General features: G+C 64.3%; 3 protein-coding genes across 3 annotated transcripts; all 3 read right to left on the reverse strand.

Moving 5' to 3' along the window:
• Nucleotides 1-723: 723 nt before the first annotated feature.
• DNAI2 (dynein axonemal intermediate chain 2) lies at nucleotides 724-6,313 on the reverse strand. The gene is made up of 12 exons (XM_088537420.1): nucleotides 6,131-6,313; nucleotides 5,896-6,057; nucleotides 5,710-5,831; nucleotides 4,997-5,139; nucleotides 4,474-4,587; nucleotides 3,089-3,228; nucleotides 2,762-2,884; nucleotides 2,383-2,606; nucleotides 2,033-2,168; nucleotides 1,547-1,693; nucleotides 1,212-1,439; nucleotides 724-861 (listed from the first exon to the last, which is right to left on the reverse strand). The coding sequence occupies exons 1-12, from the start codon at nucleotides 6,311-6,313 to the stop codon at nucleotides 724-726; spliced, it is 1,860 nt and encodes a 619-aa protein (XP_088393546.1).
• A 772-nt stretch (nucleotides 6,314-7,085) lies between these two features.
• Nucleotides 7,086-13,072, reverse strand: TTYH2 (tweety family member 2). Its single transcript, XM_088537206.1, has 13 exons — nucleotides 12,937-13,072; nucleotides 11,639-11,811; nucleotides 10,703-10,814; nucleotides 10,010-10,230; nucleotides 9,841-9,936; nucleotides 9,664-9,736; nucleotides 9,483-9,552; nucleotides 9,344-9,399; nucleotides 9,164-9,256; nucleotides 8,998-9,090; nucleotides 8,601-8,929; nucleotides 8,453-8,531; nucleotides 7,086-7,166 (listed from the first exon to the last, which is right to left on the reverse strand). Exons 1-13 carry the CDS (start codon nucleotides 13,063-13,065, stop codon nucleotides 7,086-7,088), a joined length of 1,605 nt encoding a protein of 534 aa, XP_088393332.1. The 5' UTR covers nucleotides 13,066-13,072.
• Nucleotides 13,073-14,398: 1,326 nt separating this feature from the next.
• On the reverse strand, nucleotides 14,399-16,426 carry RPL38 (ribosomal protein L38). The gene is made up of 4 exons (XM_088537215.1): nucleotides 16,313-16,426; nucleotides 15,937-15,997; nucleotides 14,925-15,047; nucleotides 14,399-14,471 (listed from the first exon to the last, which is right to left on the reverse strand). The coding sequence occupies exons 1-4, from the start codon at nucleotides 16,313-16,315 to the stop codon at nucleotides 14,446-14,448; spliced, it is 213 nt and encodes a 70-aa protein (XP_088393341.1). The 5' UTR covers nucleotides 16,316-16,426; the 3' UTR covers nucleotides 14,399-14,445.
• Between the last annotated feature and the right edge of the window lie 7,480 nt (nucleotides 16,427-23,906).

The raw sequence follows: 23,906 nt of genomic DNA on the forward strand, positions 1-23,906 counted from the left end.
CCCAGGAGCTGCCGGCTGCAGAGCCCCGGCGCTCGGGATGGGCTCCGGGAACCCGGCTGCTCCCTCCCTCCTGCTCCCAATAAAGGCAGAAACGGAGCCCGGGCGCCTCTGGGTTCCTCTTGGCGCGGGAGCCTGGCGGGGCTGCGGTTAATGCAGTCCCCCAGTGCAGCCCCCCAGCGGGGCTGGGCACGCGGGTGCATCCCGGAGGTGCTGGGCATCAGTGGGGTCCCTTTCCAGCACTGTCCGGTCACATCCCACAGGGCCATGGCCATCACCGTGGCCTTGGGCCTGAGCTTCAGGGCCAGCCTGGCCAGGGGGTTCTGGGTGCCAGAGGCAGCCGGGTGGGATGCGGAGGCACCATCCCGGCTGCGCAGCGGTCGGCAGCTACCTCCAGCCCTCGGGAGAAGGGGAGGAGAAGGGACGCAGCCTTCCCACCCTCTGCTCCACGCTGCTGCGACGGGAGAGGAAACGCGGCTCGGAAGCCTCCTGTTTATTCATCCAAAGGGGAAAAGCGGGAGGGCAAAGGGCCAGGGAGCATCTGGGACTGACTCAGAGGTCTCTCCGCCGCCCAGGGCGCCGCTTCGCGGCTCTGGCTCCTGCGGAGAGCGCGGGGGCCGCGGAGGGGCCCGGGCAGAGCCCTGGCGCGGGGCTGGCGCGTCGTGTGCCCTCACCGGGCGTCCCGCCACCGGGACCGAGGAGGGGGAATGAGGCCCAAAGCTGGAATCAGCCGTCCTTGGTAGCAGCCTCCTCCTCTTCCTCCTCTTCCTCCTCCTCCTCCTCCTCTTCTTCGCCCTCAAACCCTGGCAGCTTGCTCTCTCCTTCCTCCTCTTCCTCTCCTGCTTCACCTGTATCACCTTTATCCTGAAAAGCAGAGGCTTGGTCTGAAGGAAATAAAGAAACTAACATAAGGGCTTCACCAGCTGTGTTCCTTACTCTAGTTAACCGTTTTGTGCAGAGCCGTGTCCCCTGCCCCACGCAACCGCTCGCTGTCGGCTTTGCCCCCGTTCTGCCGCTTTGGCGCGGCAGTGGCACCGCACCCTGGCCCCAGGAAGGGCTTCAGCGAGTCCCCCGTCCCTGGGGCTTTCCCTACAGCAGGGCTAGCTCATCCCAGGGCCCATCCAGCCCCGGGCATGGCCAGACCTGGGTGATCCTCCGTGGGCGCCTGCCCACCGGCTCCGGGGACACCGGAGCTGGCGCCGCCGTGCGCGTACCTTGGCCTGCAGGCGCCTGGCCTCGTCCCGCGCCCTCCTGCGCAGCTCCGCCTCGATGGCCTCGAGGAACTCGCTGCGGACGCGCTCGAGCAGCTCGGGGAGACTCTCCTCGGGCGCCTCCTCCTTGCCCTCCTCGATCCGCGCCTCCGAGCGCACGCGCTCCTTGAGGCGCATCTCGCGGTGCCGGGCCTCCAGGATCTTCTCCCGCTTCGTCTCCCGCTCGAACATCTGGGCAGAGAGGGGCTGCCCTGAGGACACCGCTCCGCACGGGGACGGCGTCGCGCCGGGGCCTTTGCTCCATCGCGACGCGTCCGGCCGCCCCGGAGGGCACCTACGGCCGTGGCCAGGGTCTTCTCGTTCCGCTGCAGGGTGCAGAGCCCCGAGGAGATCTCCAGCAGCGTGACGGTGCCCAGCTTGGAGCCGCAGCCCACGAAGCAGCCGTTGTCCTGCAGGCGCAGGCTGAAGAGCGGCTCGTCGCAGATCTGCGGAGGGAGGACGGGCGGACGCGGGCGCTCGGCCCCGGCGCGGCAAGAAACGGCTGCGAACGGGGGCTGCGAGGGATGCTAGAAACCCGCTGGATCCTAAAGTGCAAACGTGGGGGCAGGCCGAGCCGCCGGCACAGCTCAAGGGGAAGGTCACCTGCCCGTTGGTGGAGTGAATCCAGGCCCAGCACGGGGCTGCGCACGCTGCCCGGCGCCCGGCTCCGTGCCCGGCTCCATCTGCTCTGCCAGGTGGCACGGCCGCTCTGCCAGCTCCTCCTGCTGCTCCGAGGGCAGCGGGAACGGGAGCGGAGGGGAAAACGGCGCCGCGCGGGAGCCAACCTTCAAGCTGAGGGAAGGGTCGTTCTGCTTGAAGAGGAAGTCCCAGATGTCCAGCGTCCCGTCCAGCTTGGTGGTGAAGAAGACGGCCGGCCTCACGGTGCTCCAGCAGCCGTCGGTGAGGTAGGAGAGGTGGTACCTGCGGGCAGGGCCGCGCGGAGCCCGGCTGCAGCCCCAGCGCAGGGACGGGAACGTCCCCGTTCCAGCGCTCTTGGCTGCGCCGGCACCTCTCTGCCTTGGTCACTGCCCCACCAGCCACTCCTCCTCGACCGAGCAGACCAGACCCTGCTGCTCATCCACCTCGGAATTCTTTCACACAGAGAAGGACCGTTTTTTGCAGAGGTTACACCTACTTGGTCCACATAATTGATGATTCTTTGCTCTCCTCTGACCAGATCCGAGCGGTCCAGTCCCCGACCGTCAGGAAGAACTTGGGGTAGAAGGGGTTCCTGGACAGCGCGTACACAGGCCCGTGGTGGCCGCTGTAGGTGCCGGAGATCTTTTCGGGGGCTGTCTTGGCCTTGCGGTTGCAGGTGATGACGATGCCCTGCTCCGTGCCCACCATGAACTTGGTGGGCTTGGGGCGGGAGCGGCAGAGAGGAGCCGTCAGAGGGTCCGGGAGCCCGTGGTGCAGGGGACAGGGCCCTGAGGAGCCCGCTGCAACCTGCAGCACGGCCAGCGCCGTCCCTTGAGACGAGGGCAGGGGAGCCCGTGCCGGTTCGCGGCGCTCACCATGGTCGGCTCGAACTCCAGCGAGATGGCACCCAGGGCGTTCTCCAGGAGCCCCTTGCGGGTGATGTCCAGGACGAGCGTCTCGGTGGGCTCGGACAGCTTGCGGATGTCCCACCACAGCACCTGCGGGGACGAGCAGGGGAGCGACGCTGCAGGATGGGCTAGGCCAAATCACTGCCTGCGGGTCGCATCCCACTCTGTCCCCATCATTCCCAGGGAATGCAGGGACCTGGGACCAGGGGCTGGTCACGCGGGCAGGGGAAGCTCTTCTGTGCCTGCCAACCATGGGCCCTGCACGAGTCCCTGCCCCCTGCTCCTGCCCGTTACCTGCCCGTCGGTGGAGGCCGAGAAGCACTCGGTGCCGGTTTTGGACTGCAGCCAGATGGTTCCGTACACGGGATCCCTGTGGCTGAACTCCACGGTGGAGACCTCCACGGGCAGCCTCCCCTTGCGCGTGTCCCAGTAAGCTGGGAAGGGAAAGAGGCTCTCGTGAGCTGCACCAGCCCCCTTGGCTCCTTCACTTCCTGGCACTTCCCGGGAGGTGCTGAAGCCAGGATAGGGCAGAGCTGTCCTTGCGGCACCCAGGGGTGCCCAGCCTGAGAGGAGCCCGTTTGCAGCAGCGCGGTGGGATGCTGGGCAGAGAGGGTTGCCGCCGGCTCCAGGCTGGATGGTGGCAACCCCTCAAACCAGCACAGCGTTCCCGCTGCAGGGATCTTCCCGGGGTGGGTGTCCTGAGCCCCTGGAAGCAGCTCACCCTGCCGCGTGCCCCTGCGCTGCACGAGGGCTCCAGCAAGAGCCCCAGCTCGTGCCAGCTCCAAGCAGCAGCTCCTGAGGAGCCGCGCGGGTGCCCCGACCTGGCTGCGGGCTCCTGTGTGTCCCAAGGGCCCTGCCTGAGGACGGCAGCTCCTTCCCTCGCCCGGCTGGGCCGCGGTGGCACCGAGCCGCGCGCTCCCTCCTGATCGCTTCCAATTAGGCAACGGGATGTGACGGAGGCTGCTCTGCTGGGCCCGTGCCAGCGTCCGCGGAGCGCCGGGAAGGCCGAGGTGAAACCCACCCTCCTGCAGCACCCCCGAGCGGGCAGGCACAGCCCGGCAGCGCACGCCCCGTCAGATCCGATTGCCGCCGCAAACGGCAAGGAAAACACCAGCATGAGGGCAATTAAATCAACGGGCTCGCGTGGCTGACTAAATAACAAAACCCTGAATGGAGCTGGCAAAGAGGGGCCCTTTTCTAAGCACGTGTAACAGCAGTGTAAAAACAATTCAGTGGATGAAATGATGGCAGCTCTTCTGAGCTTTTGGCACACGGAGCTGCGGGGCCGCAGGAGCCCAGCACGTCGGCAGGGAAGAGCGGAGCTGAGCGCACGGGGATGGGGAAGGGCAGGGCTGAGCACACGGGGATCCCACGCTGCTCCTCACACACGTGTGCCCGTGTGCCCACAGACCGGGCACCGCGCGCCAGGGCCGGCAGCCTCCCCGGAGCTGCCGGGTAAAGCCCTGCCGAGCTCCGGGCCGCTGCCCTCTCCTCCTGTCACCCGTGCAGGTGTGAGCCTGCCCTTCCCTGCCCTTCCCGGCGCTCCGGGGATTTCTGGCTGCAGCACCAGGGACGTTACGCTGTTCCTGGGTGTAGCAGTGCTGGAACGAGGCTCTCACCAAATTAAACGAAGCCAGTCCCTCATTAAATGGGTGTCACGCTTAATCCATCTCCCTTACCGATCTGCCCGTTGTAGCAGCCGCCTGCCAGGATGTGCGAGTCTTTGGGGTTGTATTCCAGGCTCACGAGAGGCGAGGACGGCTTGAGAACCAGCTCCGGCTTGTTGGAGTTTTCTACCAAGAAGGGGTGAGTAAAGAGCAAAGTGAGATGGGAGCCTCGCAGGAAACAACCTCCCGCTCCAGAGCAGCCCCTGGTGCCGCTCCGGGCTGCCCCTTCCTTCATTATCCGAGGGGAAGTGACCCGCAGAAACGTGGGCACCGCAGGTACCCCGGTGATGATGTGTAGTGGGAGTCTAGTGCTCATTTTATTAGTTATTAGTGGTTATTTTCCATCTCTTGGCCAACTTTCAGATCCCCTTTCTCCCTTCCTTTACATTGATCTGTGGGCCAACGATGAAATTAAAACCTCTCGTCACCCGCTCTGAGGGCCGCGAGGCTTCACCACATCCATGAGGTACTTTAAAAGCACAAAGTGCTTTCGCCGCAGCAGCAGCAAGACCGGCCCAGCTCCCCTTCCCCTTACCGAGATCCCAGATGTACGAGTCAAAGCTCATGTCCTTCACGTTTTGCTGGAACTCCAGGCTGGAATAAGCTACTGCCAGTTTCTTGCATCCATCAGGGTGCCAGGAGAGATGCGTGGCTGTCCTCTTGGTAACATTTGGGTCCCTTTTTGGCAGCAGGACATCAAACACAGACATTAGCTTGCTAACAGCTCTGTCATGCCTCAGGCTCAGCGACTCCCAAAGGAAACTGCGGGAATCGCAATTAAAACAAGCCACAGCCCTTGAGTACTGGCTGCGGGAAACGATTCCCTAGGGGACCAGGTGGTGGGGGAGAAGAGTCGGTGATTTAATAAAGTCTTTCCAGTTACATGCTTCTAAGAATCCAATTACGTTACTGGATCTGACTTTTAGAAATGGCCTAACAGCGCCTGACATTTGAAAATGATCTTTGAGACACACACACACACAGGGAAGCCGGTGTGGGAGCTGCTGCTGGAAGATGCCCAGAGCTGCTTCTCCTCCTGGATACAGCGGGGTGCCCGGCAGGAGCCACCGGAGATCCCGAGCACGGGTCCCCACAGACCGGGCTGTGACAGCTCTCTCCATCCACGAAGTGACCCAACACTACCCTCAAACCACTGCTTTTTTCCCACCTCCTCTGTCTCCGGAGGGCTCAGCCAGCTCCGCGGCACCCCGGGGACACCGGCGCGGCGAGCGCAGCACCCCGCGCTACCTGATGACATTGATGGTTTTGGCGGAGGGCGGCTCGTCGTCCACCTCGGCCATCTCCTCCTCTCCAAAGTAGTCCTCGTAGATGTTGATGGCGTTGTTCTGCTTGATGCAGTGCTCCATGAGCTGCAGGGAGGCGCCGTCAGAGGTGGCCCCGGGAGCCGCCGGGGCGCGGGGACGGCGGCCTTACGGTGCCGAGGTGCGTGATGGTGTTGATGTAGTGCTCGTCCTTCTCCACTTTCTTGCGGAAGCGGATGGTCTGCTCCATCTCGTGCGGGTTGATGTCCTTGGGCCAGCCGCCCTCGGTGTGGTGCACGCCGCGCGTTTCCACCTCCACGCGCTCCGTGTTGACCTGCGGGGCGCGGGGCGGTGGGAGCGGGCGGCGGGCGGCCCCATCCGCGCTGCCCCGCGCGCGCTGCCCGTACCTCGTGCTCGGACATGTCGCTCGTGTGCTGCACGTGGGCGTCCACGGGGCTCCTGGGCACGAAGGCGGCGGCGGCGCTGGGGTCGGGCGCGATGTCCACGGTCACCTCGGCCGCCCACTCCGAGAAGTTGCAGGGGCGGCCGAAGTCGCTGCGCTTCTTCGTGTACACGTACACGATCTCCATGGCGGCCCCCAGGCTTTTCCGGGCTCTTTTCCCTGATTCTCCCCTCCTCGTACCCCTCCCCCCGCACTGGGGGCCCAGGCGTCCGGGCCCCCCCCCACCAAGCGCGGCCGCTCTTAGGACGCGTCCGGCGTTGCCTGGCAACGCGCTCACGTGGCAGCCGTTACCTGCCGCCACATTTGGGAGGGCGAGAGCCGGATTGGCGGCGAGAGCGCACGTGACCGCGGCCGCCGCCTGCCGCCATGATGGGGAGGGCGAGAACCCAAGTGGCGCCGCTGCTGCCGCCATGTTGGGGAGGGCGCTGGGGGAACAAAGCCTGGTTGGGAAAGAGGGACCATCCATAGGGAAAAGCGGGGAAGGAGAGAGGGAAACCCGCGGGAAACCGCAAGAGAGCAGCGCGAAGGAGCCTGCAAGGAGCCGAGACGTTTAGTACAAGAGTTTATTGCCCCCTGAGGGCACGTACAAACGAGGCTGGGCGGCCCGAGGGGGTTAGTTCACATGCGTTTAAAAAAGAGCTATCGGTACCGTTAAAACATTAAAAGCCCCAAACAAACAAACAAAAACAAAAAAACAACATGTCCAGGAGGTTTCCCACCGTCAGACACGGACGTGACGGCCACGCCGGACACGGACGTGACGGGGACGGAGAGGTTACCGCAGAGCTCGCGCGGCGGGAGCGCGCCCTTAGTCCGGGAGGGAAGCCCCCCATGGATGCGCTTGGAAGACTGCAGTGGTCCGGAGGCGGCTGGTGCCGGTGCCGAGTGCTCCGGTGCGGCTATGCCGGGAGCTCGGCGCTGCCGTGCCGCGCGCGCTCCTCGCCCACGGAGAGGTAGGTGGCCCGCATGCTGGGGGAATACTGCAGGGAAAGCCATGGTGAGCACCGGCCCCGCGCCCTCCTCCGCCCCGGAAACCCGGGGCATCCAGAATCCAGCGCTCCGGACTCGTTTAGAGGCCAGGATGCTGCTTTGCCCCTTTCTTTCCCTTCCTCCTCTCAAATCCAGCCCTTGGCTCATCCTCAACGTTCCCGACACCCCCCAAGGAGCCGGCGAGCGACTCCGCGCTGCTCCAGGGCCGATCCCCCATCTCCCCCCTGCCCCAGGCAGGACAAGGAATTAAACATCTCCAGCGCTTTGCTGGGAGCGTGGAGCAAGCCCTGGCAGAGCATTAAGGAAGATTATTCCGAGTTTGTTATTTCGGAGCGCGCCAGCCCTTCCTCGGGGATGTGAATCCCGGCTGAACGCGCGGGCGGGGGCGCTCCGGGTAATCCCCGGCGCGGGATGCGGAGCCAGCTGCGAGCGCGGCACAAGCCGATTACAGGCTCCTGCGCTGGCCACGCTCCCGGGCTGCACCTGATTGCAAAATTTTCCCCTTTTCCCCGGGGAAACGGAGCGCGGGAGCCTCCGGGGCCACGGCGTTGCCATAGCAGCGTGCCGGAGCTCGGGGTGCCGGAGAGGAAGAGGCTTCGGACACAGGCACTGAAGCAGAGGAACCGCAGGGGGCAAGGGAGGGAGCAGAGAAACTGTGCGGAGATGGGAGAAGGGGGAACGGAGAGGGATGCTGGAGGCAGCGAGGATGGTTCCTGTCCACCCCCTTCCTGGCTGTCCTGCTGGTGGGATTCCCAGCACAGCTCCCTCCTGGATCAAAACCCCTTGGGATCAAACACAGCCCCGTGTGATCCAGTCCCTCTCCTCGGCCACCTCCAGCATCCCCCGCAGCACCGGGCACAGAGGCGCCGGGAGTCCCGGGCACGAGGCAGGGAAAGGAAGCGGCTCCACTTACTCTTGACGGGCAACTTAGCTCCGCAATAAGTGATGCAAAATAATAATGATAATAAAAAAAAGACCAGAAACAACAACAAAAAGCATGCGTTAACAGACAGGGCGGGCTGAACGAGCGGCATGCACGGGACAGCCCCACTGTGACGGGTGACTGCAGAGAGAGATGGGCAAGAAACACGAAAATAAAGTGAATAAAGAGTGATGGGGGGAGGAGGGATGGCCCTGGGCTCTCCCTGCGGGAGCAGTTGGGGACTGTCCCCAGGGCCGTGGCGTTGGCGAGACAGGACAAGCGCCCGCGCGGTCCCACCGCCCCCGGCCCGCGGGGCCGTCACAAGAAGGACTTGGCCTCGGCCGTCCACCGTACCGTGGGGGGCGGCGAGCCCCGTCCGATGAGCGGCACGTTCTCGTAGCGCGGGTTCCCGCCGAAGAGCGCCGCTTGGTTCCTGCGGGGACGAGCCCGTGAGCCCGCGAGCCCCCCGTGTCCTCCCGTCCCCGCCGTGTCCCCCGCTCACATGTACTCGGAGACGGGGGCGTTGGAGATGGTCTGCGCGGGCGGGTGCAGGCTGCTCTGGCTGCCCAGGCTGCTGCTGTAGCTGCAGAAGCTGCGGAGCTGCCCGCGCGCCGGGTTGTGCGCGGCGATGCGGCGCGCCTGCGGGTTGAAGGGGTCTTCCTCGTCCATGTCATCGTAGTCCCGGTCCCTGCGGGCCAGGTGCCTCCAGGCGCGCGGCGCGGCGCAGATGATGGTGGAGAAGGCGGCGGCGACGAGCAGCGAGAAGAGCAGCAGGTAGAGCAAGCCCTCGACGCCGTCGTAGCAGACGCCCATGAGCGCGTCCAGGTAGTCCTGCGGCAGCGCGCGGCTCAGCGCGCGCTCCCCGGCCCCGCGCGCCCGCCCGCGCGCGCGCCGCTCACCTTGTGCAGCCCGCGGCAGTCGAGCAGGGCGGTGAGGCGCTGCAGGCTGCTCTCGGAGCCGTTGAGCAGCCGCTGCGTCGCCAGCAGCTCCGGCTGCGGGGCAGAGCTGCGGGTCAGGGCGCCCTGCGGGGCGGCCCCGCGCCACCCCCGGCCCCGTGCCACGTACCTCGGCCTCGGGGAAGAGCGGCACCGCCAGCTGCACCAGCGCCTGGATCTGTCCCTGCATGGTGGTGAGTGAGCGCTGGAGGACGGTGAGCGCCTGCGAGCGGAGCGAGCGGCTGTCATGGGTCGCCCCGTGGATCCAGGATGCCAGGTCACCCCGGCGGGATCCCGGTGCCCGTCCTACCTGCTGGAAGGGGCTGCTGCGGCTCTGCTCGCAGTACACGTAGTAGTGAAGCACCTCTGCAAAGCGAAGGGGAGGCGTCAGAGCAAGCGGAGGCGGCGCGGGAAGCGAGCGGAGCCGCGTGGCCACGTGCCGCCCCTACCCTCGCTCAGCTCGCTCTCCGTCACGTTCATGATGAACTTGTCCGGGGCCACACAGAAGTCACTGGTGCCCTGCGGGGACGAGACGGGGCATGAGCGGCACTGGGTGCCTCTGCCCTGTTGTTCCCCTCGCCACTGCCCAGATGTGCACGGGCACTTCCAGCCCCATCCTGGCACACTCACCACGGCCGCTGCCATGTCCACGGCCGTGGAAGCCCAGCTGAGGATGAGGGTGAGGAGGCCGCAGCAGAGCATCCTGCGGGGAGAGGGTGCGCGTGCCACGGCCTCAAGCACAGAGCAGGCGGCAAACGCCGCCGGGCCATGCCGCGGAGCCCGCGCGTGCCACCCCGCGGGACTCACGTGGTGAGCAGGCAGCGGGAGCGCTTGGCCAGCCCCAGGCAGGCGAGCAGGCAGACGGCGAGCACGAGGATGAAGAAGAGCAGGTAGGCGAGCCAGCTGGGTGCAGAGGAAGGGCGGCGTGAGGCCGGCGCGGCGCTGCCCGCTGCCCGCCGCGGCGCCGCGCACCCACCGGTAATACTCGACGTGGCCGGCGCGCGCGGCCAGCGCGCCGAGCTCGGCGCGGGGGTCCCGCCACACGGGCAGCCCCGCCAGCTGCCGCGCCACGGTGCCGCCCGTGCGCCGCACCAGCGCCAGGCTCTGCACGAAGTCGTCCCGCGACGCCAGCGCCTCGCTCAGCCGCGCCAGGGGCTGCTCCAGCTCCGGGCCCATCTGCAGCGCTGTGCCGGCCACCTGCGGGACGCGGCGGCACGGCCAGCCGGGCCCGGCGCTGCCAGGCTCGTCGTGATGCCCCGCGTCCCCCCCTGCTCAGCTCTGGGCGCCCTCCGAAGGCACCTGCTCCCCCAGAACTGCTGGCACGGCCCAGGGCGCTGTGCCAGGGCCAGCAGAGATGGCATCGGGATAACGTGGTTTTGTCCACCCTGCGAGTGGGACCCCCACATCCCTCCCTCCCCAGGTGGCTTTCGGGATGCAAACTGGCTGCAATGGGGACCTCAGGGTGCTGCGGAGCTGCAGGGCACACAGCCAGGCATCCAAAGCTGGAGGGTACCCGGCGCGCGGCTCCAACACCCAGCCGTGCACAAAGGCCCCTTTCTGCAGGGCTGATGTCACCCGGCGCGGCACAGCCGTCCGGGGATGGAGTCCGGACTCCCGGGATGCCGCGACGCGGGGATGGGGATGCGCGGCGCCGAGCCCCGCTCCCTACCAGGGCATCGATGGCGCTCAGAGTGTGGTTGGCGCTGTCCAGGGCGTAGAGCAGCTGGTAGACGCCGTCGTTGGCCTCGCTGTTCCCGTAGAATCCGGCGCCGACGGCCGCGCTGCGCGCGGACAGGGAGCCCCGCGTGAACGGAGCGGTGGCCCCGGACCCGGGGGCACCCGGGGATGCAGTGGGGACCCGGGCAGGGACCTGATGGGGGTTTTACGCCAGCCCCTGAAGAGCGCCAGGAGATTGAGGGCGGAGAGACCCAGCAAAGCAGATTAGGGGAATCTGCCCAGAGGAAGCACCGCTCCCTAATTTGGGCTGTTCCGTGCTAATCCCTGAGGGGTGGCAGCGCGGCCGCTCCGAGCCCCAGGGACTGGTGCCAGCCCATGGGGACGCGCGGCCCTTCCTGCCCCTCAGCAGACACTGACAAAAGTGACAGACACCAGCCCCTTCCTCCCAACTAGCCCCTGACGGCTGCTCCCAGCTGCAAACAGACCCTGCCGAGCCACCGTGAGGGGTCCCGAGCCCCCCGTGCACCGAAAAGTCATCGCGCATGGAGCACCCCCGGGCCCCGCACCCCCGCCGTGCCCCCCGGCGCGGGGCGGTCACGGGACGGGCACGGCGGGCTCGGCACTGCCGTCCGCCGGCTCCACGGAACATTTGCAGCCGGAGACAAAAACAGAGCCCAAAATGGGCTCTTTGTCTGCGAGCGGCTGCATCAGAGCGGCCGCGGCCCCGCGGCCCGGCCGGCGGCTCCCTTGGAAAGGCAGCATTTGCCGGGCCCCGCTGCCGCCTGCCATCTGCTCCCACCCGGGATTAGCGCCCGCGGCCCCCGCTCCGGGCGGGATTAGTCGGACCGGGACGGGGACAGCCGTGGCCCGGGTTCCTGGGGCGAAGGGATGCGGCGGTGGCGGCGGGGGGGACGTGGCGCGGCCTCACCAGCACACGAGCCCGGCCACCACGGCCGTCCAGGTGACGCAGCAGGAGTCGGGCCGCTTGCTCTGGGGCTCCGCATCCCGCTTGCAGCAGCACAGGCAGATCAGGTAGACGGTGAGGAAGAGGAGGTTGAGGCCGAGGCAGACGGCGGCCACCAAGGCCAGGAAGAGCAGCGACTAGGAGAGGAGAGAGGCCGCGGTCAGCACCCAATCTGCCCGGCACCGGCTGCCGAAAGCCCCGTGGCCGCGCCGGACCCCACGCTCCAACCAGCCGCGTCGGCCACCCGGGGCTTTCCGCCAGGCGAGGAAAGAGGAAGCGGCCGCAGCGCGGGGCACGGCCGAGCGCGGCTGCATTCGAGGGCCAATTAATTATTTTTGGGTTCCCGTTGCCCCGGGCGCATCCCAGAGGCTGGATTCGCTGCGGTGCAGCAGGAAGGAGGCGCGTGAGCCGGGGCTGAAGGGCTCTTTGTGCAGCAGCCGCGCGGGGCCTCGCGGTGGGGCCGGCCGCGCTTCCCAGCTGCTCCGGGCCCGGCCGTGCCGCGCAGGGAGGGATGCAGCGGCGCGGAGGGATGCGGGGCGCTGCAGCGGCCTGGGGTGATGCCGCGCGGGAGCTGGGCATGCGCCACGGCCCTTTCCCTGCTCCCACCTCCTCCAGCAAAGCCCCTCGCGCCCCACGGCACCAACGGGCTCCATCGGCAGAGGGTCCGTGACCCACCGGAAGAGGAGCCCACGCGGCTCCCGAGCTGGAATGCGCCGGCAGCAGCGAGGCCGTGGGACGAAGGGAGCTCTGTGCGGGCGGGAGGGATCGGAGCCGGTGGCACCGCAGGAGAGCGGCGCCCCGTGACACCGCCCCGGGCGCGGGGAGGTTGCATGGGGTACGGGGACATTGCACGAGGCACACGGACGCTGCACGGGGACGCTGCCCCGGTGCAGACTCCTGCCCGGGGAAGGATCCCTGCTCCCGTTGCTGCTGGAGCTCCGCGGGCTCCGCGCGGCACCGGCGGCGTCGCCGGCACGTGCCCCGCGAGCCGCTGCCAGCTCCTCCCGGGAGGACGGCGCGGCCGAACCCCGCAGGGCACCGGCGGCTCCGCACACCCCGCGCGCCGGGAGGGGACCGGAACCGGCGGCCCCGCGCTCCCCCGGCCGCTCCCCGGGCCGGACCGGCTGCGCTCCCCCCGCCGTAGCCCCGTGCACACGCGCGGGCACTTGTGCACTGAGCGCGCCGGGCCTCAGCGGCGCCTCCCGTCCCCCCCGCGACGCGGCAGCCCAGCGGCCGGCACCGAGCGCGGGGCGGGTCGGTACCTGCTGGTACTCGGGGTCCCGCGGGCGGAAGGCGGCGGGCACGGGCTGCAGGCGCAGGCCGCGGTGCGGCAGCCCGTGCAGCCAGGCCGCCCACCAGGGCGCCAGGTAGTCGGCGCGGGCGGGCGGCATCGCGGGCGGCGGCGGCGGCGGCGGCGGGGCCGGGGGTGGCGGCGGGGCCGCCGCGGCCGGGGGGCGGCTCCGCCCCGGCCCTGGCCCCGCCCCGATAGACCACGCCCCCAAAGACCACGCCCCCCACCAGGCTCCGCCCCAGCGCCGTCGTTCTGGGGTGGGGGCGTCCTGTGCTGTTCCCCGCCCTATATAGGGGCACTGCACACTGCGCCCCAGTATAGGGGCTGTGGACACTGCACCCCGCTATAGGCCTGTGGGGCTCGACTATAGGGGCATCGTACTCCCCATATCTGCTATGGGGACACTGCACCCTGCTATAGGGCTGTGGGGCTCCACTATAAGGGCATCACCCCCACCCCATCTGCTATGGGTCATTGCATCCACCTATAGGGCCACGAGGCTGGGGGCACTGCACTGCCTATAGCGTCGTGGGGCTGGGGCACTGGGCTATCTATAAGGGCATTACACCCTGCTGTAGGGCTCAGCTATAGGGGCATTGCACCCCACGGTAGGGCTGTGGGGCTCAGCCATAGGGGCATTGCACCCATCCATGCTCCCTACGGGGACACTGCACCCCGCTGTAGGGCAGTGGGGCTCTGCTATAGGGGTACTGCCCCCCACCATACGGCACTGGAGCTCTGCTATAGGATCACGCCACCCCACGCCATGGGGCGCTGCCCTCTCCTCCGGAGCACTACGCACTGCTACGGACAGCGTGTTAGGGCCATCGTGCGCCGCTCCGGGGACCCGAACGCTGCTGCAGCCGTCACTGCTGCCTCCCCGCCGCGCGGTCCTCGTCCTGCGCCGCCCTGTGACACCCTCCACCCAAACCCCCAGCCCTGGCTTGTCCCGTGCAGAGGGCTGAGCACCCTGGGGCACCCAGGGCTCCCTGTGGAGCGTCCCCCGGGCAGCAGCTGAACCTTCCTCCCTTTCCTGGGGCCCTCCAAGAACTCCAGCATCTTCCGCAGCCCTGGGGAAGCTCCCTGGCATCAGCGGAGCCTCCAGCGACGGCGCTTCCACACGGAGCTGTGGGCTGCACCATGGGGACCCAAAGTGCCCCGTGCTGCACAGGTGACAGAGGACCCTGTGGCAGCTGACAGGACATTTCGTCTACACACACAGAGGGGCCCCTCGGGTGCCCCCCACCAGGCGCCCTTGGGCTGAGAGCTCTCCCTGGAGCCGGAGCAGAGGAGGCCCCGGAGCAGCCGGCTGGGACACGAGGGCAGCGGCTCCCGGGGCCCGGGTCCCGCACGGAGACGCTGGCCCAGGCAGCGCAGCCGGAGGGACACGCGCGGCTTCCGCAAACGCTGCTCAGAACAGTCGAGCCCGAGCCTTGAGAACGGATTTTTATTGTAACAAACGTGGAGACAGCAGAACGGTTCATTTGAGCTCCTTCACAGCCAGACCTAGGGAGGAGGAGGAGGAGACAAGTTACCGGTTTGGAACATGCAGCTCCTTGGGAGCCCCGGGCCCCTGGTTGGGACAGGAACAGTCCTGGGGGCACAGGACACTGAGGGCTGTAACTGGGGCCAGCAGTGGCTCTCCCTGCCACAGGGCAAGCTGCAGAGCCTTGTGGCTTCCTGGGGACATGGATTTTATCAGCATCGGGAAATGAGAGGGGCAGGAGCAGCATTTGCTCAGGCAAATAACAGCTGGGGCATCCGTTTCACATTGAGGCCAATAAAAGCAGCAAATGAGAAGGGCCTGGACATGCAGGCGATGCAGGAGGCAGGGGACACACGCTGGGACGAGGTCGGGACGCAGCGGCTCCATCGAGACCCCAGCGCCGATCTCATCGCGGAGATGGATTCACCTCCCAACCCAACGCCTGATCCCGGAGGCCCCGCAGCCGCCGATACCTGGGGGCAGCGACTGCTTCAGCTTCTCGGCCTTCTCCTTGTCCGTGATGACCAGGGTGTAGAGGTACCGGCTGCAGCGCACCTTGAACTTCACATTGTCCTTGTTCTTCTTGATCTTCACGGCTGCGGAGGGAAGAAGGGGTGAGCTGTGGCCCTGGGCTCCCCAGCCATGGCCGTGCAGCAGGAAGGAGCCTCTGTGCACGGGGGAAGGCTGCAGGGCAGCCCCATTCTTCCTCCTTTAATGAGGAGGAGGATCAGAGCCCTGCCTTGCCCATCTGCACTAAGGAAAATTCAAGTTGGGAATTTTCCTGCGACAATGGCTCCTGTGACAGGCACTGCAGCAGGAGCCATGGGATCCAGCCGTGCCGCCAGGACACTGTGGGTTTCTAGAGCAAACGGCTGCATTTCCAGGGGCTTTTCCCCCTCCTTGCCCAGACGTGGAGCCAGCAGCCCTGTCTGTCACACTCCAGCGGAGCGCGACCACGCACACCAAGCTGCCGCTGGTCACTACCCCCTTCTGCAAACGATGAGCAGCGCCGGAGCTTGCAGGGACCCTCCATGCAGCACGGGGAGCTCCCCGGGGCCACGGCCAGCGCTTTGGGTCTCCCTTACACCCATTTACAGCCACTTCAGTGTTGGCCATTTCCTTCAGGGCCCCAGGGGTTCTTCTCCCTTCTCCCTCCTCTCCCTTTTCCTTGCAGGGTACAGGGCGGCAGGAATTCAGCACTGCAAGAGCTACCAAAGCTCTGCCAAGCCCAGCTGGGAGCCCTTGCTGAGCGCTTCTGCACCGCGCGGTGCCAGAGCAGCCCCCAGCAGCAGGTTTCCGTCCTTCAAGCACCTCATCCCCATGACAACTGCATCCCAACAGGCAAAAGAACCGGGCAAACCCCTTATGTGTGCTTAAACACGGAGCGAAGACACTTGCGGCTTTTAACAGTGCTGTTTGTGTCTGCAGCAAAAGGAAACCCCAGTTTAGCGCGATTCTGGCGCTCCGCGGGCCCCCTGCACTCACATTTCGCGTCCTTCCTCCGCGCCGTCAGCAGGAAGTCCTTGATCTCCTCGATCTTGCGGGGCTGCGGGGGGAGCGGGCACTCGTCCCTGTCTCGGGCTGCCCCGCGCCCCTCCCAGGACCCCCAACCCCCCGTCCCAACGCGCTGCGCCCCAAGGGCGGCGGCTCCGGGCGCCCCCCTCCGCCCTCCGCCTTGTTAGGGCTCATGCAGGGCCAGGAAAGAGACCTTTCCTCCCCCCCAAAATCAGGAAAAAGGAATAAAAAGGAACTAATGGAGGAAGAGCCGCCCCCAGCCTCCTTGGGCCCCTCCGCCGCGTTCCCCCCGCCCCGGGCCGATCCCCCCCCGGTTCTTTTCCCCGGGTCCCCCCGCGCCCCTCACCATGGTTCCGGGCCGGCCTCCGGGCGCTCCGACCTGCGACACACACGCGTCAAAATGGCGTCCGCGGCCCCATCCGCCGCCGGGGCGCAACAGCCGCCGCCGCCCGCCGCCATCCGCCCCGCATCCGCCGCCGCGGACCTCCCCGCGCCCCTCATCCCCCTCCCCGGCCTCCTCCCCGCCCCGGGGCCGCGGATGGCGGCGGATCCCGCTCCCCGCCGCTCACCGAGGCAGTCGCTGCTCAGAGAACGGTAAAGAGAAACCACTTCCGCATACGGGCTCTTTAGCCCCGCCGCTACGGGTCGGCCGCAGGGACAGAAGAGCCAGGCGCGACCGCGAACGTCATCCGGGCGGGGCTTGAGCCGGCTGTGTGATGAGTTGTGGCGGTCTCAGCTGGCGGCGCCCAGCAGGCCTGTTTCATAGAATCGTTAAGGTTGGAAGGGACCTCTAGAGATCATCTAGTCCAATCCCCCTGCACACGCAGGGTCACTTAGAGCACACGGCACAGAACTGCATCCAAGCAGGTTTTGAAAATCTCCAGAGAAAGAGACTCCACAACCTTTCTTGGCAGCCTGTTCCAGTGCTCCGTCACCCTCTGTTATTTTTTTTTTCCTTAAGTTCCTGTGGAACTTTTGGTATTTCAGTTTGTGGCCATTTCCTCCACTTCTGTCGGTGGCCACCACTGAAAAGAGGCTGGCCCCATCCTCTTCCCTCCCTCCCTTGCTGCTCGGCTGCTCCTCCAGCACGGCTGTGTCCCGATACCAGCCGGGAGGCTGGCTCTGTGACCCGGGCTGTGTGGGACCGGCTGCAGCGGGCACCTGCTGCCCGCTGTCCCCTGCGCTGCGCTGCCAGGACCGGCCTCTGTCCCCAAAGGGCTGGTGCTGCCCGGCGGCCGGCGCCGCTGCAGGGCTGCCCTGATGACCCCCCTGGCCGGGACAGGGACTGTCCCGGTGGGGCCGTTCCCGCGTCGGCGCAGGAGCGAGGCCACGGGGATGGGCTCTCTCAGGCCGCCACCCCCGCCTCGGGGCCGGCCGGCCGCGGACACGCGGTGGCAGCGCGGTGCAATGGGCTGCCTTTGCCACAAGAGAGAGCTTCAACCATGCTCAAAACCCCCCGAACCGCCCAAATCCGCCAGCGGGTCCTCGCGGCTGGGTGGGCTGGGGGCGAGAGGACCCTGGTCTGTCCCCGTCCCCATCTCTGTCCCCATCCGACACCGCCGCGGTCCCCACGGGCGAGCAGAGGGGAACACGAGAGGGAGCATCACCCACCCACGCGTTTGTGCTTCGTCCCCCCTCGAGGTTTTAATCGTTTGATTAAGAGCTCCCACCTCGGCTCGCTGGAGCTGCTCCGCTGCTTTTTAATTGCTCCAAAAGCCGGGCGGTTTCTCATGTTTTAAGGAGTGCCGGGTTGTATAATTAAAACCCGGGCGGCGTAAATCAGCAGCGCACACGAGCGGCAGCAGCTCCTCGGCACGACCATAAAACCAAAGGGGCATGAAGAGCGCCCATCATGGGAACGATGCGGAATACTAATGCCGAGGGATCGCTGGGTCCGTCTGTCCATCCCTGTGTCCATCCGCAGCCCTGGGAAGCGGCCGTCCCTGTGCCCGCCTGGGGAAGGCATCGCTCCTACTTTATTAATGTTATTGAAAGGCAGAGTGGGTGTATAAATCAACAAAAATAATTCATGAGAGTCATTAGCTCCTCAAAGACAGGCTCCTTTACAGCCAGCTTTAAATTAAAATTAAAAAAAAGAGGAAAAACGCACCATGCTCTGAAACGGCAGCTCTTAACGCACATCAAACACGTTGCCTCCCGCCGCTGCTCCGTCGAAGGAAATTAAATTAGCATCCTTAATTCACCCTCTGGCTAGCGGCTTTATATTAACAGCTCGTTCTGGCTGGGCTCGGGAAGCGTCATGCCCGAATCGCAGCCTTCCTCCTTGTCCCCCTTATCCTCATCCTCCTCCGCGTGGTCCAATGGCCCCAGCCCCTCCACGGTGGCACCCACCGACCACATGTGTCCTTCCACATTTAGGCAACAGCATCTTATCAGGAGAGGGGGCAAACAGCAGCCTTAACAGGGGGCACTAAGGGAGGACATGCCCTGAGCAGGGGACAAATGCATCAAAAATTGATTTTTTTCCCCCATTAAGGGCAGTTTTGTCCCAGTGCACAGAAGAAAGGCCATGCCTGCATCACCATCACCTGCTCCGAGTGGGAGAGCAATTTGCTGAAGGCACTTATTGCTATCAGGGCCTGAAAACTATCCCCAATCACTCAGCATTTGCTTTCTATTTTCCCCTTTCTTCCCATTTTTTTTCCTCCTTTCCTGTTTCCCAAAGAGAAGGGCCCTGCTGTGAGGCTGCAGGGAATAGAGCAGCCCACAGCCCTGCCAGCCCCTCAGTAAAGAGCATCTGGCCTGAGGGGGAACTGTTTTGGGGCAAGATCAGGTTTTCTCCCACTCTTCGCCTTTTGTTCTTCCTTGGGGAGGACAAAGGCAGCCTCGACTCCAGGCAGGCAGCAGCAGCAATCCCGAGAAACAACAAAAAAACCATTTTTCATGTAAACCTCCTCAAAGTGAGAGAAAATTTGAGCGAGGGGGAAGGACAAGGATGTGGAAGAAAAAAACCCTCTCGGTCTTGCTTGTATTTGCCCGTGCAAACACGAGTGGCAGCGGAGCGGGAGCCCTTCCCCTGCACGATGAAAGGAGAATAAATGCGGCTCAAAGTTTTCCCGCAGGCATCGGAAGCCGTTTGAAGAGCTGGAAAATGTTTTTGAATGAGGGCCAGGCTGGGGCCGGAGCCGGCTGCAAGCGGCAGAGGAGAAGACGCCTGGGAAGAGGCTCTGTTTTTTTTTTTTTTCCCCCTTTTTGCAGCTTTCCCCTCTGGGAGTTGCCTCTTTGGGATGGGTGCCCTGGATGGCTGAGGAGGCGCATGCAGCGGGATGGATGCAGCACTGCAGCTGCATCCTGCGCGTGCACGGCCCTCGTCCCACAGGCACTAACGAGCAGCGGTAACGAAGGGCTCTGCAGTAACGAGGCCCCAGCTCAATCCAGGGAGGCTCCCAGGGAAGGGAGACAGAGCTCCATGTTAATTACACTTCATTACAGCATCTGCAACTGCCGTCTGCATATGAGTTCACACATGCATGTACCTGCAGCACCGTGCACGCGCTTGCATGACACCGGGGGATATCTGCATGCATCTGTGCATGGAAGAGCATCCCGGAGAGCAGCTTTGCTCCAGCCCTGGGCTGCAAGCACCCTCCTTGAGGGCTGGGACGAAGGAGCAATGAGGCAGCCCCATCCCTGGCAGGACGGGTGGGAGGAAGAGGAGGGAGCGAAGGCCACACTCAGGCCCCTGCGTGGCTCGCTGCCACCCCACAGCACTTCCATCAAAGTCAGTGTCATCCTGCAGAGGAAGGTTATCGTAATTCACCCTCCTTCTCACAGGATCTTCAGCATCAGCTGCACAGCAATGATGGGCAATGGGAATGGTGCTGCCACACCAGCCCCTCACCCTCCCCACCCCACTTTGTTTTCTGGGGTGAAACCTTCACCAAAACACAACTGCATTGGGGCAATTGCAGCACAAGAGCAGCAGAAATCCTCGAACCCTCAAGCGGATGGGTGCTTGTCACAGCTTGGGGGCTCCTCAGGCCCTTCTTGCACCCTGCGAGCAGCGTGGCTGCACACGGGGACAGCAGCAGCACCGGGGGGTCCTATGGCACCGCTGTGGGGCAGGGCACAGAAGGGGCTGTGCATCGTCCCCCCCAGGCAACTCCACCAAGGGGGCCCAAACAGGGGACACAGGTGCCCCCCACACTCTGCCCCTCTCGGACCCACATCCCCCGGCCTCAGCCGTCACAAGCTGGCGGGGTCTCAGCAGACACAGCAGCAGCTCCATGTGCCTTATTGCTATTCCATCCCCGCACCGCGGCAGCTGGCGGGATAGTGCCGAGTGACAGCAGTGACAGGTAGTGGCAGGCACGGGGACAGAAGTGGCCACGGCCCAGCAGGACACCCAGCAGCACCGAGCGCCACGGCAAAGTGCACAGAGGAGCCCGGGAATGGGAGCTGATGCTGGGGTGTCCCGACAAGGCCCAATGCCTCTCTGCAGTCTCGGGGCTGAGACTGGGACAGCTCAGCGCATGCAATGCAGCCAAGAGCACCGAATAGCTTGGCAACAGAGCTGGCTTCTTGCTGCAAGTTGACACAGGCATCAATGGCAGGTGTCCTGGGCCAGAAGGAAGGGCATCCCAGCACATCCCAGGGATGCATGAGCATCATCTCGGGAAGACGAGTGCCTGTCACAGCCCCAGCGCCCGCCGCCGTCTCCAGGGAGCTGCGGGGCCAGGGCTGGCGCAGCCGGGCAGCGCCGGCTGCACGGACAATTAAGGGAAGTGCAAATTGTCAGAGCTGGTGATTAACGCTGCCTCCAAATCCGCATGAATATTAAAAGCCGACATTGCCCAGGCTCCCTGCACAATGAATTCTGCATGAATCTTAAGATAAATCGTTTGGATAACTTAGCAGCAGCTGTACTCCCTCGCCACCAACTGCCTCCAAAAATCATTCCGAGGCAGCTGAGAGGAGCAGGGAAGAGCCCAGGAGCACGGGAGCAGTTGCAGCCCCAGGCTTGGTGGTGCCAGGAGCGGGACAGGGCACCCGGGGCTCTCCTGGCTCCATCCCAGGAGCTGATACTTCCCTGCGCTTGCGTTTCAGCCAAGGGCATTTTTTTTTTTGCATCCGGATGGAGCCAAGGCCCCTGGCTGCTTCTTGGGTAGCCTCAGGATCCCCAAAACCAGGGACATCCATCCTGCTCTCTCACAGCCCCGGGTGTCCCCGAGCATCCCCAGGTGGGCTCAGCTGCCCGGGTGGGCACCGTGGTCCCACAGCTGCCGCTCTCCTTCCTGGCCAGCACGCAGGGAGGAGACGCGGTGCCCAGAACCTTGATTGCTCCTTGCACAACCATAAATCAGCGCTGCCTCCGCCGGAGCCCGTGGAAGAAGCAGGACTGCAGCGAGGACAGCGCTGAGCGAGGAATGACAATGTGGCCGTGGAGGCGACGGTGAGCTGCCAGGACAGGGCTTGCCTTGGATGCAAGGACATGGCAGGGAATGGGACATCAGAGGAGGTGCTTCCGCTGGGTTGGGAGCATTGGAAGTGCAGCAAATATTTCCTTGGTCTAAATCAGACCAACCCCAGCAGGCTGAACCCACACCATATTCCAGGCTCAGAATTGCAAGTCAGGCACGATGCAGAGCACCTGCAGGAATGCAGCAAGGCAGCACCTGGACAAGGTGTGTGTGTTGGGGGGCACACAGCACAGTGCTCCCCCCATTCATTTTGGGGCTAACCCCCCTGTTGCTTGTCCCCAGGTGCAGGTTTGGGTCCTGCAGGAGGGTGGCAGCCTCAGGCGCTGGGTGCACACAGGATGCACTGGCATCTGCTCCATCCACAGTGCCAGGGCAGCTCCAGGCACCCGATCCCAGCATGCCAGGACCAAGCCAGGCATCCTCCTGCATATCCACCAGCCCAGCCCCGCTGTGGATAAATCAGCACATCAGGTGTGAGCAGCAAGAGGAGATTAAACCCAGAAGGAGCAGATTGAATCAGGGGCAGTTAGCAGATTAAATCATTACTCACAATCAGATTAGCACACAAGCACCACCAAGCTAGCACAGCTTGGGGCACTGGAATACACTTTCCTGTTGTTTCAGGCCCAGGGGAGCCCACACAGCAGGGTCCTGCACCCCAGCACAGCTGCACCTTGTGCCACCAGCCTTCAGGAGGATGTCACATCCCCCTGTGTGCAGAGCAACATGATAACATGACCCAGCACCCTCAATGAGGTTCAGACCCATGCCCACAGCTCCCACATCCCAGCTGCTGGAATCTTGCACCCTCCATGGCTCCCACATCCCACCTGCTTCCTGGAATCTTGCACTCTCCATGCCCACAGCTCCCACATCCTACCTGCTCCCCAGGTTTTTGCACCCTCCATTCAGACCCACATCCCACAGGAAGCCCCCAGCCCAGTCCTTTTATCCCCTCCTCCCAGACTCTGCTCCAGCCTTTCTTAATTGACCAATGCAATTAGCAGCACCCTGGTACCTGGCAGGAATCAGTGGCAGCACCTGCTCCCTCCCCTTCTCGTGCTGTGCTGGGCACTGTGCAGGGTATTAGGACTGTGGCCCAGCAGCTGGGCTGGTTTGGGAGGAAACGTCTGCCTTCCTCTTCAGAAATGCTGCTGTCTTACTGCTTTTCTAAATTTACCTATTTGCTTTATTTTCTCCTTCTCCACCCTGTTTCCCTGCCCCAGAAAGGGAGCAGGAAGGGTAAATGCCCAGTGCTCCTCAGTACCAGCTCCGTGGAGCTCCCAGAGCTGCAGAGAGGCAGCAGAGAAGTGACAATAAAAGGCTGCAAACAAAGGGAAAATGGCTTTTTCTCCCCACTTCTTTTCCAACCCTTCATTGGAAAAAAAATCCAATGAATTGAAACAAAAGAAAGCCAGCCCTGTGGGTGGTTGTTCTGCGGATCCCTGGCCTGGATGGCAAAGTCTTTCTTCCTGAAATTCCTCCTTGCCCGTGAAGGCAGGACCAAGCCTGAGCTGCCGCAACAACACCCGGGAACAAGCGTTATTATGCGGTGTGACAATATTTGATGAATTCATACGTGCCTAGGGGAAGGGACTAAGTAGGTGAATAAAGTGGGAATATTCTCTGTGACAATCAATATTGCTTCAATTGAACCATCTCCATGGATGTGACATTTTGATTTTTCTTCTTTGGACGCATTAAGTGGATTTATGTCCTCACAGTGCAGAAGCAGCAGGGATGGGAGCAGGGGCTGCGGGTTGGCGCTTTGTGGGCACGGCTGTGGGTGAGAGGATGGGGACAGGGCACTGGTGCTGGAACTGGAGCAACTAGGGCAATGAGGTGGGAGCAATGGGATTGGGGTGGTAGAGATGGGTGATGGATTGAGGATGATGGAGCTTGTCCAGGTTGACGCGTTTGGGGTGATGGGTTTGGGGTGACAGAACCCGGTCAACAGCCGCTGGGCTGGCGGATTTGGGATGATGGTCCAGGCTGCTGGGGTTGGGATGATGGAGTTGCCATGATGGGAGGTGGGTTTGGGGTGATGGGGCTGGGGTGGAGGCTCCCCGGCTCCTCTCAGAGCTGCAGCTGGTGACAGACAGGGATGATGGGGACAGAGATTCCCAGGAGCGGATGATGGGAATGGGCTCTCCCATGGGTTCCCCTGCCAGGGGCTCTGGCAGCTTCCACATTCCTCAGGCACTTCCCATAGGAAAGGGCTCCTTTCCAACCTGCTGGTCCTCTCGTCCCCGTCACTGCGCGTGCTCCTTCCCCGGCGCTTCCCGGGATTCCTGTCACATCATCCCGCTCCAGAACTAATGACTCATCCCCAGCACGGCCATTTGTTTGTGCTGGTTTCAGACAGACTAATGGTTTTAATGGCACATAATCATTTTTCAGAAGTCATTTGATGCTACTAATCACGGCGGTGATATGCCACGACGGGATGTGTAATGACGTGCTGAACAGGAGAAATGGCACGCGGATACTCGGCTCTTC

The sequence above is a fragment of the Tinamus guttatus genome, unplaced genomic scaffold (genome assembly GCF_059628265.1).
Source record: "Tinamus guttatus ecotype Peru unplaced genomic scaffold, ASM5962826v1 Tinamus_guttatus_pri_ptg000045l, whole genome shotgun sequence".
NCBI classification, from domain to species: Eukaryota; Metazoa; Chordata; class Aves; order Tinamiformes; family Tinamidae; genus Tinamus; species Tinamus guttatus.

Bases quoted from the DNA above. Each gene is read 5' to 3' on its own strand.
- DNAI2 (XM_088537420.1), bottom strand. From the start codon at position 6,313: ATGGAGATCGTGTACGTGTACACGAAGAAGCGCAGCGACTTCGGCCGC. The intron at 4,588-4,996 runs GTAAGGGGAAGG...CCTTCTTGGTAG, and splicing joins CTCGTACATCTGGGATCTCG to AAAACTCCAACAAGCCGGAG. The intron at 3,229-4,473 runs GTAAGGGAGATG...TTCCCTTCCCAG, and splicing joins CTGCTACAACGGGCAGATCG to CTTACTGGGACACGCGCAAG.
- TTYH2 (XM_088537206.1), bottom strand. From the start codon at position 13,065: ATGCCGCCCGCCCGCGCCGACTACCTGGCGCCCTGGTGGGCGGCCTGG. The intron at 10,815-11,638 runs GTGAGGCCGCGC...GTCCGCGCGCAG, and splicing joins GTGGCCGGGCTCGTGTGCTG to CGCGGCCGTCGGCGCCGGAT. The intron at 9,257-9,343 runs GTAGGACGGGCA...CTCCGCTCGCAG, and splicing joins GCAGCAGCCCCTTCCAGCAG to GCGCTCACCGTCCTCCAGCG.
- RPL38 (XM_088537215.1), bottom strand. The intron at 15,048-15,936 runs GTGAGTGCAGGG...TTCCCTCCGCAG, and splicing joins GCGGAGGAAGGACGCGAAAT to CCGTGAAGATCAAGAAGAAC. The intron at 14,472-14,924 runs GTATCGGCGGCT...CCTCCTCCCTAG, and splicing joins GAAGCAGTCGCTGCCCCCAG to GTCTGGCTGTGAAGGAGCTC.